This window comes from Peromyscus leucopus, chromosome 7, assembly GCF_004664715.2.
Source record: "Peromyscus leucopus breed LL Stock chromosome 7, UCI_PerLeu_2.1, whole genome shotgun sequence".
In the NCBI taxonomy this organism is placed as follows: domain Eukaryota; kingdom Metazoa; phylum Chordata; class Mammalia; order Rodentia; family Cricetidae; genus Peromyscus; species Peromyscus leucopus.
Window position 1 is genome coordinate 55,092,724 of NC_051069.1, and position 14,205 is coordinate 55,106,928.

The window sequence follows — 14,205 nt, forward strand, 5'->3', positions numbered from 1 at the left end:
AAGGATAATGAGATCTGGACATGTCCATCAGGGAGGACTCCATCAAGCCAACTGAGCAACCACCCCAGGCTTGAGGGCTAAAAAAAGAAACCGTTCATGCCCATGGGTGATATGTTCAGTATGTTCTCAGCTTGAGGAGCAGCTTTATAGCAAAGACCAATGGGCAGCCCGGACCACCACTGCCTGCCTGAACACAGCACTCACAAGGTACACTTACCACCAATTACTTTTTTGCTTTGTGTGGTCAATCTCTTCAGCTTCTGTTTCCCTTTCAAGCTACCCTAATTTTTTCCTGAGAGCAAGTAGAAACATATGTGCACACGGGAGTCTGCAAGTCAGACAAGGCTACACTCCAAGTCTCCCTCTAAAACCTATTCCTGCATCCCATTGCACAGATAACAACATTGAGGTCCTCGTGGCTCACCCAAGGTCATGTCCTACGGACACACTGAGATTCTCCCAAGGCCTCAAGAGGCCCCTGACCTGGGCCCACAGCTGTATGCTACTGCGCTGGACTTGGCATAGAGGTGTCGTGAATACTAAGTTTATTCGGGGGTGGGGGTCATCCGGTTCATCAAAGGGCGCCACATAGGTTGTTCTAATAACTCACGGGCATCCGCTGAAACCTTGTTTGGGAAGTATCCAACGACAGACAGAAAATCAGAGGCCATGTCTTCTATCCACACACCATGTGTGCATGTGCTGTGTGGCTCTGGGCAGCTGCTGGCCCAGCCCCGGGAATCTCTTAAACGCTAGGGGGCCCCGACTTTCGCAGCACCGAGCAGGGAATGAGAGGGTGGGTGGGTGTGCGTGCTCCATGCGGTCCCATCCCACTCTCCTCGGAACACCCTACACGTACCGTTCGCTCGGCGGCCGGCTCAACTTCCCCAGGACCAACGCACCGCAGGGTGCGGTGAACGAGGCACCCGGAGGGGCGGTCCTGGAGCCCGCGACGCAGGAAACCACACTCAGTTCCTTCCCCACGGGGGCCCCGGACGCCACGAGGGGCCCCCAACTCCGGGCCGGGCCCCTGGGCCGCAGCGGGGAAGAGGCCAGTCCGTCCCCGCCGCCTGCCTGGGTTCCCCGGCCGCCCGCCGCCACCTGCAAACGCGCGCCCCTCTGCGGGCCGCGCGTGTGTCCGCGTGTCCGCGCGGGGCCTCGGCCGCCCGCGCCGCACTTCCCGCCCGGCCCCCGGGGCCAGCGAGCCGCCCCAACTTTTCCCGGCCCGGCCCGGAAGGCAGACGCGGCGGGGAGCGCAAAGCCGTCCCGCCCGCCGGCGCGCGCCCCCGCGGCGCCCCGGCCTCCCGGCCCCGCTCGCCGAGGCCCCGCTCGCAGCCGCGCGCACCCCGCAGCCCCCGCGCCCACCTGCCGCCGCCGCGCACGGCCGGGTACGTGGCAGGGGCCGCCGCTCGCCCGCCTCGCCTCTGCTCGCGCCTCGCGGGCGGCTCCGGGGCGCGGGACCGCGGCGCCAGGCGCCCTCTGCCGCCGGGAAGCCGAATCCTGCGCCCTAACCCTAACGCGGGGCCGGGCCCGGCGGCACCCTGCAGCCTGCACCCTGCAGCCTGCACCCTGCAGCCTGCACCCTGCGGGAGCCCGGCAGGCCTGGACCCCAGCCCGCCACATGCAGGGGACGCACGTGTCGCTGTCGGGCTCAGCAGAGGCAGCCAGGCCTGAAGCACCCAGAGTCCAGGACCCAGTGAACAGGAGGTGGGGGTCTGTCTTGCCAAATGAAGTGCTACACTGCATGGCCAGGTACACCCAGCTGCGCCTCCGCCATTGTTGAGGGGAGAAGGGAAGGTCTAGGGTTTGCGGAGTGTTAGGTTCTACATGGCGGAGGCTTCCTCAGGTGGCCACTCTTGCAAAACTGTTTTCAGGTGGCCCTTGGGTACGTTCAGAAGGCTGCACAATTTCATGTCCAACACAGGTCAGTTGCCCGATGGCAGAAGTTTGTGCAGTGTGATCTGTGCCTGGGGTTTATGAGGAAGCAAAATAAAAACATAAATCTTCCCCTCCCATCCAAGTAGACTTTCACACCTCAAGGGGATGATATTCTGACGAAGGTTTGTTTCTCATGAATTATACATGTGCACACATGTTCAGCTTATCATAAATAAAATGGGATTGCTTGCACCTTATCTCATCAGTATTAAAGCCCCACAAGGCCCTAAGCTAAATGTTACTAAGGACTTGTAGCCAAACACACGGGTTTTAAATCAACCACTCAAAAGTTGAACAGTCTCACGAAAGCTAATCTCCTTTTGCCAAAAATGAACTCGTCCATAATAGTCGTAAAACCTACTTCCTGGTGTTTGTTTTGAAGATCCGCAGAGATCATGTACAGCACTTAGCCTAGCCATGGCGCTTCTTATGTGTTTGGTGACTGGTCTATTGCAGGATGAAAACACACATGTGTATAAGAAGGCTAGTTTGGGGTCTGAGGAGAAGACTCCGGTGCTGGCCACTCAAGCATTAGGACCTCAGTTCAGGATCTGCACCCCATAAAAGCTCGGCATAGTGCGCTCCCTCCCTCCCTCCCTCCCTCCGTGTGTGTGTGTGTGTGTGTGTGTGTGTGTGTGTGTGTGTGTCTGTCTGTCTGTCTGTCTGTCTGTTTAAAATCCTAGTGGGGGAGGGGAGACATTTACATCCCTGGAGCACTCTGATGAACTGACCAGCTAGCCTAGCTAAAAGGCTGAGATCGAGGTTCCATGAGAGACCCTGTCACAAAAAACAAGGTCTCAACCATAGAGGAAAGGCCACGGTGTTGACCTTTGACCTCCACGTGCACATGTTCCTGCAGGCGCACAGGGACACACACAGGAAGTAAAGGCCAATTTTTAAGGTTTACTTTTGTTTACTTTATCTATGTGTGCCCGAGGAGGCCAGAAGAGGGCGCCAGATCCCCGGGCGGCTCAGTTACAGGAGGTTCTGAGCCATCTCTGCCCGTGCTGGGACTAAAACTTGAGTCCCCTGGGAGAACGGCAAGCCCTCTTAACTTCCATGCTACCCCCCTACCCCCCAAAAAAAAAAAAAAAAAAGGCTGTTTTTTCACTTGAGGACATCTTTGCATCTTAGGTTTTGTTGTTTTTTTTTTATTTTGTTTTGTTGGTTTTTTTATTTGTTAGCTTTTTGGTTTTTTGTGTTTTTTCTGTGTAGCTTTAGCTGTCCTGGAACTCATTCTGTAGATCAGGCTGGCCTTGAACTCACAGAGATCCTCCTGCCTCTGCCTCCCGAGTGCTGGGATTAAAGGTGTGCGCCACCGCCACCTTAAGGACATCCTTGAGACCCTGGGTGGTGGCTCTGTCACTTGTGTAGGAACAAGGCCACCTCTGTCTCTCCCCTGAGTCATGGTAACGCATTGGTTTGTTAAAAGCTGTGACTGTGGCACAGATTTCCTAAAGAGCTTCTGTGACCAGCCCTTTAAGAAGGAATAACCAGTCTCTGAGGTGATCTCTAGAGCACACAGGTATTTCATATCAGTGTAGTTAGCAAGCACATTGGGTGAGCCGATCTAGTGTTGTGGGTCCTAGATTGAGCGAGGTAACTGTGTGAGGTCAGGTTCTTGTGCTTTGACAGTTTGAGCTCTGGGGGATGAGACATGCACGGTGTCCTCCATCAAGGGCAAGGCCCAGTCTGCAGCACTTTGTCCTCTAAAGGTGATGTATAGAACTTCCCAAGGCCACCACCAAAATTCCCAAGTACTTTTATGAGCCATTGAAGAAATCAGCCCCTTAATGAGGTGACTCTGATGTTCCTTTGCGTCTGGTCAGCACCTGTTTTGCACCTTGGTGAAAGGCCCTCATTTTCTCATTCGAGTTGCATTCCCAAAGGTCAAAGCCACCTTGACCCAAAGGTCACCCAGCACTCCCCTGACGGGAAGGAAGAGGCACCACGCTCTCCCTGAGATGGTTCCCGCCCATGCTGACCATGTGACCGCTTGGACCTGTGGGTATTTTATGAGATCTTATGAGCTGAGTCCTTGAGCCTTTTTCCTCGCTCTTCGGGGTGCTGCCCCCCTAGGACTGCCACAAAGAACCCCAGTCTAACCTCTACACATACGAAAGAGCCCAAGGAGAGAAAAGCTCTGCAACACAGCCTGAGTGAGGTCTGGGCAAAGCCAGCCACAAGGAACCCGGGATTTCAAAATGTAAAATGGTACTGATTTAAGTCGCTGGGCATTTGGGATGGTTTTTACACGACAATAGATAATGGAGACACCCACCCTTCCTGGTAAGCATGTCTACAGTTACAAGAATCAGTCTCCAACTAGTGTTTTTCTGTCGTGAAGTATTCAGCTGAAGCCTGTGTCTGAGCTTAGCCAAGCATCACATTTTATGTAAATGCCTCTCCCAGAGTCCTTCATTGAATTGGTTCATCACTGAGCCTGGCAGTTTAAAATTCTTTTGCTGCCAGTATATGACAAGGGGCTGGCAAGGTCAGCTGGTAAGCTATCAAGCTTTGAGCCTAACTGACTGGAATGCCAGCCGTAGGTGTCATGGAGGTTGGGTATGTTCATTTCTTCCCCTGTATTATAAGCTCCTTAAGGACGAGGTGTGTGTGTGTGTGTGTGTGTGTGTGTGTGTGTGTGTGTGTGTGTACCATGGTGTGGTGCATGTGAAGGTCAAATAATGACCGTGGGGGTCAGTCCTTGCCTTCAGCCTAGTGTAAAGAGGGGTCTCTTGTTCACTGCTGCATATACCAGGCTGGCCGACCTGTGAACTTCTGACAGTTCTCCCTTTGTCTCCCAAGAGGGGCATGCTGGGACTGCGGGTGTTTGTGCTATTGCATCTGGCTCTTCATGTGGGCTCCAGGGCTAGAAGTCAGGGGTACCTGTCAGTCAATGCAGCAAGTGCTTTACCCCATAAGCCGTCTCCTTAGCCCGTGGTAAGACCAGATCAGGAAAGACTGGGAGAGAAGCAGCAGCAGGATCATTGAGTCTAGCACCTCATCATGTCAGGAGGAAACACCTGAGCTGAGAAGAAGCCGATGGATCCCCAGGGATCTGTCTCGACACACACTCTTTTGCAAAGCTCCTGAACGGTTCTGGTTTTCCTTTTTGACATTTGTTGCAGTTTAAAATATTCTCCCTGGGGCTAGAGAGGCTGCTCGGTGGCCAAGGGCACATGCTGCTCTTGCAGAGGACCCGAGATGAGCTCCCAGCACCCACGTCAGGTAACTCCAGCTGCAGATTTGACCCCCTCTTCTGGACCTACTAGGGCACCCAATGTTGTGCCCATGTTGCAAATCCCCCAGAGACCACCAAGGAGCAGGTTTCTGAGGCGAGCACACAAGGGTCTTTTTTATTCTCAGGTTCAAAGCCAGACCAACACTCTACGCTCCGACGCAGTGGATGGGGGGAAGTGTGGCAGTGGAGGTGGACTCAGGGGCAGGAGAGTTTTTAAAGGGAAAAACCGCCAGCTGGGAATTACATGTTTTGGTGTTTTGGGATCCGGTGAAAGGATATGGGACAGGGTGATTTTTTTTTTTTAACTATTGGTCTAGACTTTCAGTGTGAAATCATATTTGAAACTAATTGGCTGCTTCTAGGGTGTGGGGTTTGAGTTACATTGTCACAGCACATTCCTGGACCTGAGTACAGGCCCCAATCACCAGGTTGTCTAAGGTGGTGGCCTTTCCCTAAGATGGACTCTGTAAAGTCATGTCTAGGCCTTTATATTGCCTTCACACCATATACACATAGCATATACTCACACACACACACACACACACACACACACACACACACACACACACAATTAAAAACAAAAATAAATCTTTAAATGCAATGACTATTTAAATGCAATCTTTAAATACATGATCTTGGGCAATCTAAGAGATAGGGTAGTCACCATCACACACATACACACACACACATACAGTAGTAGACGGACAGGTGGCCTACAATCTCTTATCCATGTTTCAGAAGGGCCACGAGCTGGGGTCACATAGGGATTGTTGGGGACAAACAGGCGTCGCCAAGGCTCAATCACTAAAACAGATGCTGGTTTTCCTTTTACACCACAAGCCCTAGAAGAAAGCAGCTTGGCTTCACATGGTCAAGAGAACTCCCGCGGCCAACGAAGACTCTTAGAGAGATGTATCTTCCCTGAGCTAAGGGGGACAGTCCAACTTCCTGTATTAGAAAAGGTGTGAGGGAGAGGTTGGCACAGTGACAAAGTTCAGCCCGAATCAGAAAGACCAGTGGTGTGTGCTTCTCTCCTGTGGATCTAAAATGTTAAGTGTATACCTAAAACTATTTGTATGTGTATATAGTATGAATGTAGACATGAAGCTGGCTAGGGAAAGGAAAGGGATGAGTGTAGAGGGTGAATTTGGTCCAAAAGTCCATCATATACTTCATCAAAATGTCTTTATGAGTCTCACCTCTGTGTACAATGGCTGTGCACCAGGTAGCAGGAAGAGTCCTATTGCTTTAACCTGTGCATCTGCATTTCCACCAGAAGCTAGCCCATTCCTTCCATGAAGTTTGCTGGAATCTGACTTCCACAAAGTAAACTAATACATCTATCAAGTAGTGTAATAAAAACCTCTCTTTTTTCCCTCGCAGTAATATATAATTTTTTCACAAAGACTTTGAGCAAAATCATACCTACTCTATTGCACAGCAAAAGGCACACTTGGCTCTTCTCACAACGCTGTTAAACCCCTGCTGGGGAAATGATTTCAAATCTCGGCTTTCGTGTGTGCACAGGAGCCACATGAAGAGTTCACCAGACACCTTCAAACTCACTGGCCCTAACCTGCTCGAGTTGACATCATCAGCTAAGACCGGAAGCAATCCCTACCCCTTGTCCACTAGCAGTCAAGCATGGTAGCCCAGGCTTACCTCCAGTTTGCGGTCTTCCTGCTTTAGCCTCCTGAGTGCTGGGATTACAGGCCTGTGCCAGCCAGACCCAGCTCAGAACTTAATTTCCTCCTAGAGTGTCATCCCCTTCCCTGTCTTCATGCTCCTTGACTCCCTTCAGGATGTCACAGGCTTGTTTGGGAAACTAGGACCACACTAGAGTCGCTACTCCCCAGAGCCCTTCAAAGTGGAACTGTGCTGAGGATGGAGCTGCCCAAGGGCTGAAAATAGTCTGCTACAGTTTTGAAATTCCAGACTGAAAAAGAGCACTTCTGATTTGTCTTTATTTACCGTGACCCTCATTTACTGACCTTTATTTACTGTGACTCATCTACCAGCTGTGCCTTTTGGTCTCTGAATTACAACATCAAAACCTGTTTCCTGTTACCTCCACCCCTCTCCCCAAGTGGATTTTCTTATCCAAAAATAGTGACAAAGTTTCTAATCCATTCTTACCTCCTCAATCACCCCATGCCCTTTGAGTGAATATGTACAAGGTATTGAGTTTTGTGGGTACAGGGGTATGCCTAAAATATGTCATCCTTTACCCCAAGGAGAAGCTCATAAACCAATGAGGAAGCTAAATAAATGAATTTACAAATAAATTGTAGAGGAAAAGAACTAGAGCTGTGTGACAGTATAATAAAAGAAGCAGCTTGGAACTGAGACTTTTGGGGAGGCTATCTGATGAACAGGCAAAGGCCTGTACGGGAACTGCTCCTCTGTGATCCTCACTCAAGGCTTCAAGATCTTATTAGACAAGAACAGGACAAAGAATGGTAACTTCCCTGTGCATCAGAGGAGAGTCCTGGAGTCGGCCTGCCTTCCCACAGACACACTTCCCAGTGCATCACAGGAAGTCTGAGCGCCTCCCACAGACAGAGTTGCAGCACAAGGAACCACACACACACACACACACACACACACACACACACACAACTATGCCTCTCAACAGCAACTCCTTTTCCCCACTCACCCCACATTGGACTTCCAGAAACTCTGGACTCCCCTTGGCTGCAGCACCTGGGTTAGCACCCTGGTGATTATCACTTTGTCAGCACCCAGGTGAGTGTCACTGTGTCAGCACCAGGGTATCATCTAGGTTAGAGCTCTAGTTCCCATGCTCCACATCCAATCTTTTGGCTCCTGGAGGAAGCAGCTGCCTCAGTCTCTCTTTTCATACTCACAGTCCTTTCAGTTTGAGACAGCTACCCGTTTACTGAAGATGGATTTTATCTCAGCACATCCTAGTGTCCAACGTCTGATCTGATGTGGGTAAGAGCGGAGTCAGAGACAGCAAGTGTGCTTTATAACTGCAAGGATGATGAAAAATGGCAGGAGGACCACCCATGTAGAACTTCCCCTGAAACCAAGGAGCCCAGCAAACATGGCTCTGATTGAGCTAAGACTCCACCGTGTCTACAAAAACAGATGCCCTCTGACATACCTCCCTCTACACCTGTTGCCCATGGGAACACTGTAAGTCCAAATGCATTGCAGACACCTAGACTGTCCAATATTGCTGTGGCCACAGTCTGTTAGCCTGACTGTGAGGCTTCTTGGAAGTCATGGTCACTGCTACAGCCTAGCAGCATACCATGGCTTACATGGCATACCTGGAAAAACACTAAAGTTCAAAACCTATGTCCTGTTCATATTAGATGCACTTGAGCTCTGCACCATCCCATCAGGATCATCTGTATCCAGAGTCAAATCCTGATCACAGAAACATTAAAATGTGTAAATACAAGGGGGAAAAGTTGGCACTTGTCACTGCTTTCATGAAAGTCAACATAGACTTTGATTTCCATCTGCTCCACAGCCATGCTTCTGGCAAGGCGAGTGCACAAGCACTTCAGATTCCTTCTGGAATCATCTTTCTTAGATTTGTCTGGATGGCATGTCATCAAGGCACCCACCTTTCCTCTCTTGAATGGATGGGCACCTGGCCACCAAGCTAGGTCACCAGGATGTAAGAACAAGGATGGGAGTGTGAGGAGCTGGCTCCAGAATCAGATCCTGCTAGATACAGCCAAAGTACCCTAAGTGGGTGGGACTCCACTCTTCCCTGTTGGTCCTAGAACTGAGGCCACCATCTGGAGTCCATGTCTTGGAAACGATCCATGGATAGATGTAAAGGGTCAGCAGACACGTAATTTAATATGTTCAGAAAACTGCTTTTCTTCTGATGGGATGGTCTCCAGTTTTCAAGGGTGTCTGTCAGTTGCCTTTCTTGTTGCCATGACAAAATATCCTCAAAAGCAATGTTAACAAAGGAGGTGTTACCTGATCGAAGTTTGGGGGGTCATTCCATCATGGTGGAGAGATCGTAGAGATGGGAGCATGGGGTGTCTGCTCACTTTGGCCAGTCAGGAAGGAAAGGAGGCAATGCCTCTGCTCTCCTTGTTTTTTGTCTTTATCCAGTCTGAGACCCCAGCCTATAGAGGGATGCTGCCCACAGTCAGGGTGGACTTTCCCATCCTGGAAATGTCTGTTTGCACTGACTCTCACCTTGTTCCTTTCTGTATGAAGGTGGGCAACACACCGTGGTGCCGTGAACTAGCCATGTGACATTGCCACTATGGAAATCAGAGACTTTTCACATCATAGTGTTACAGAGATCTGGAAATACAATTTATGCCTCTCACTACTTTAAAATTATAGCATTATAATTAAATCCATATATTAAATCCATAGTAGATGATGTTATTCAACAGGTTAATGAAGTGTATTACTTAGTCATCAATATTTTATAATTGTATCTCAATATTATCCTGAGAAGAGATCTAAGAGCTCCATCAGGCTGCTGACCCACCCACAACACACAGAGGCCAAAAAACCCTTTAGGGAAAATCCTGATAAGAGTCTCCTTCCCCTGCCCATCTTGGTTCTCTAACAGCTGAACATCTTGACTCTCAGTATTTCATCTTCTGAATTCAGCCAAAGAAGCACACATCGCCTAGGGCCCAAAGAGAGGAACTGATATGAACTATGGTACAGAAACAAATGAGAAGGGAGAGGGGGAGAGAAATGAAGGGGACAGAGGAGAGGGAGGGAGGGGGAGAGGGAGGAGGGGGAGGAGGGGAGGGAAGGGGAGTACATCCACAGAGGGCAGATTGGTGATTTTAGGTGGCTGGAGGAGGCCATGGGGAGATTAGCCTCTTTGGTGCACAGGGCCTCCTTTGGGATGGTGATTACAACTAGACAGAGGTAATCATGACACAGTACTGCATGTGTTCTAAATGTCACTCGATTGTATACTGCAAAGGGTTCATTTTAACATGAGAATTCGATTCTATTCTAGTAAGATGTAAAATGCAATAATAAGACGAATAATAGAAAATTCCATAGCCAACCCTACTGTGAATTATTTGAGCTCCCACTTAGAGGAAGGTTTAGTGGCATTTCTTTCTCTCTCCCCTCTGCCCCCCCCAACTCTTTAGTGCCTACCGAAGTTTCAGATTGTTTATGAAATTGCTAATGTGTACTTCAGCCCCCACATTAAATTCTGGCTTGCACTTAGGCATATTAAAACACACCACTAAATACTCACCTGACAAGCTATATTTTAATCCTCAAACTAGGCTATATTGTGCCAGGATGCATGTTTAGTGCACCTGCTAAATTTCTCCTGGATTGAAAAATAGCCAGCAGTGGAGACTGATGAGGGGCAGGAGATGTTACTCATTTCTGTCCTCTCCTGCTGGTTAGTGTCTAGGGGTTGTGAGCTGGAGGAAGTGGGAGATGCCCTAGAGGAGACATCATTAAGTTCCTTAGCCCTCAGCTGTCTTTAAAGACTTCTCCTCTATTCCCTCCACATGAAGGCTGTAATGGAGAGTCATTCCAAGATGGAGAACTGTGGCAGCTGTCACGTGTCCCCACTTCATGCTAGACTGTGGCTTTTGGCTGCTCTTTCTTCACCCTGCCCGGGGCTAAGCATGACACCTACCAGCTGTCTGAATTCTTAGGTTGTGAGCTGCCCTACATGCTAGCCTTGGAGGGCTTTTTAGGAAGAGATCTGAAGCACCATTTTGTCTTGCTGCCTCAAATAGGACCTGGGAGATCACTGCAGGTGTTCCTGATCGGGAACTCACTCCACACCCTGGACCTCAGCCCCAAGGTATGCAGCCCCAAGCAGAGTGCTCGGGCACACATGGGCTCAGGCACACATGGCTCAGGCACACATGGGCTCAGGCACACATGGCTCAGGCACACATGGGCTCAGGCACACATTGGCTCAGGCACACTGCTCGGGCACACATGGGCTCAGGCACACATGGGCTCAGGCACACATGGGCTCGGGCACACATGGGCTCGGGCACACATGGGCTCAGGCACACATGGGCTCAGGCACACATGGGCTCAGGCACACATGTGCTCAGGCACACATGGGCTCACCCTCCTCCAGCTCCTCTCCTTCCTCTTCCTGTCAGCCTTGCTCTGGCTCTCCCTGCTGCAAAAGGATGCACCTCTGCTTCACACTAGGTCCATAAATCCTAAGGTGTGATTTCACGTGAAACTGTTACAAATGCCACACGTTCTGCAAACGTTGGAAAGACCGGGGTGCCTTACCCTCAGGCTTCATCTTAAAAATAAAGATTTTTCCAGTTGATTTACTATCTTGTCCCAATTATTTCAAGGCATACACTCACACTATACAAAACTTGTGAAAAAATAACACCTATCAGTCCTGAATCTCAATAATTCCAGAAGTTTTCTCTTAAATGTCCATTTTTAATGTTGTATAGCTGAAAATGTCCCTATCCAAGGCTACACGGGAAGCAATTTGAATTCCTTGTTAAAGACACAAGGGCAGACCAGCTCAAGCTAACTGAACAGCTAACCCAGGAACACTGGCCCCAGGCCTCACAAGGGCCTTATGGCACGCTCCAGGGACCATGTTCCCCAACTTCTCTGAGCCTCGATTTCCTCAGCCTTGACATCCATTCTTTCAAGCAGCACTCACTGTGAGCCATGGTGGGCCAGGCACTCCAAGGCCCTGGGTTATGATAAAACCTGAACCTCCCACTGTCAGAAACACGTGGACTGCCAGGAAAGTAGCCACACACTTACTCTTCAGCATGCCAGAGACTGATCCCAAACCATGCACCAACTCATCAGACCCCTCCAACAACCCTTCGTGGAAAACCCAGGACACACAGTCTAGATTAGCATCTCTCCTAAAGCCATGGTTAAATCCTAATCCACAAGATGATGATGAAGGAATTGAGGCATCAGAAAGGCGATAGGGTCATAAGGGCTTGCAAAGTGTTAGTCAGGACTCTAAACCAGTGCTACTCAACCTTCTTAATGCTTTGGCCCTTTAATACGGTTCCTCATGTTTGTGGTGACCCCCAAACATAAAATGCTACTTCATAACTGTATTTTTGCTAGTTATGGATCATGATGTAAATATAAAGGTTTGCCAAAAGGGTCGGGACCCACAGGTTGAGAACTACTGCTCTACAGGAACAGAACAGACAGGATGAACACGGAGTTTGAAACGGGATTTAGTAAACGGGCTTGCACAATTGAAAATGCTGAGTGCAGAAGCTATCTAGTCCCCGAAGCTAGATGCCGCCGTAGTCCCAATCTGGTACTGAAGGCCTGAAGGATTCCCACAGGGCCACTGGTCTTCAGCCAATGTTGGAAAGCCAAGGAAGCAGGATGCAGATATCAGTGGAGGATGGAGAGTGCTGGCCACAACAGGATCATCACACTCCCCAGCAAGAAGCAAAGGCAGGCAGGGAAGCAGGGCCGTTGTTTCCCTTAGACCTCTTTACATTTGGATGGTTGCCAGAAGATGCTGCCCCCTGTCAGGAGGGGCCTCTGCCCTCAGGTAATCCTTCATGGATATAACCTCACAGACCTCCCTCAAGAGGTGCATCTTTTAATTGATTCCAAATCCACAAGATCGGCAATCAAGATTAACCATCCCATGGTAATTAACACAGAGATCCACAGCTTGACAATGTGCAGAGAGACTTTGGAGTCTCGGTCCTAAATGGGATCCTTCACCAAGCCCCTCCCCTCAAGGCACAGAGCTCTGTGTGGAAGAGGAGAAAGAAAGACTGTAAGAGCCAGAAATGGTGGATGACTCTGGGGAAACAGTGCCTTCCAAACACAGCAAGGCTGACACACGTACAAACTCACAGACTCTGACAAGCATGCACAAGACCTGCCCCTGTGCAAACCAGACAAAACCCCAGTACTAAGAAGTGGACACAAAGCCCCACACCCAACCAAGATACACCGGGCAAGGGAAAATCAGTTTCCTCCAAGGGAGTGGCATTAGATAGGTCAACCACACTCCAGGACAGGCCCTGTGGCCAGAAGCAGTTGGCCAACACAAAGCAGACTCCATGGGTTTTTGTGTATGTGCTTTTTCTTTCTTTCTTTCCCCCGCCTCCCAGAGACAGGGTTTCTCTGTGTAGTTTTGGTGCCTGTCCTGGATCTCACTCTATAGACCAGGCTGGCCTTGAACTCACAGAGATCCACCTGGCTCTGCCTCCCGAGTGCTGGGATTAAAGATGTGCACCACCAAGGCCAGCGTGGTTGTGCTTTTTAATTTGTTTTGGTATATTTTGTGTTATTGGGATTTTGTTGTTTGATTGGTTTTGATTTTCATTTTTTGTTGTGATGTTTTTTATTTGAGAAAGAGAGAAAGAATGCAATTGGGTGGGCAAGGAGGTGGGGAGAAGCTGGCAGGAGTTGGGAAAGGGGAAAGAATATGATCAAAATAGATTGTCTGAAAATAATTTTAATTAATTAATTAAAAGAGAATGTAGACAGAAGAAAACATTTTCATGAATAGAAAAAAAAAAGACTAACTAACCTTCTGAGTGTCTTTTACCTTCTGCCTCATGGGGTTGTAGTGAGCAGGTGGCCGTCCAGGAGGAGGCAGGTCCTGGGCACTCCTGGACTCTGTCCTGAGCCTGAACTCCCCAGCCTGCACAGCTGAGAGAGGAGTGTCTACTGCTACAGAAACAGCAGCTTCTTCAGGAAGCCACTCTGTGCGTGTATTTGACTGGAGCAGCTAGGTCGGACTCAGACAGTGTTGTCACAGACAGCACGATTCTCTTCACTCACAGATGAAGAGTCGAAGTCTCCAAGTGTTCAGTAACTCACATTACATACTGTTGTAGTCTGACAGGCTTGCGTGTTCGAACTCATGGTCCCCAGCGGGTGGTGCTGCTATGGCCGACTGGAGACTTTGCACAGGGAACTGCCTGGAGGACATAAAGTCCACAGAAGCCATGCTTCTTGTTGCATAAATTCTAAAATGGGTCTTTTAATTAAAAAAAAAAATGTGGAGTCAGATATTGGGGTAAATGCTGAAAGAT

At 49.5% G+C, this 14,205-nt stretch overlaps 1 protein-coding gene across 1 annotated transcript in view; it reads right to left on the bottom strand.

Moving 5' to 3' along the window:
• Smco4 (single-pass membrane protein with coiled-coil domains 4) overlaps window positions 1-1,746 on the bottom strand; it is a 52,021-nt gene extending 50,275 nt beyond the window's left edge. Inside the window, exon 1 of the mRNA XM_037208223.1 lies at window positions 860-1,746. Coding sequence (XP_037064118.1) covers window positions 860-1,746 — 887 coding nt within the window. The remainder of the gene's footprint in view (window positions 1-859) is intronic.
• Between the last annotated feature and the right edge of the window lie 12,459 nt (window positions 1,747-14,205).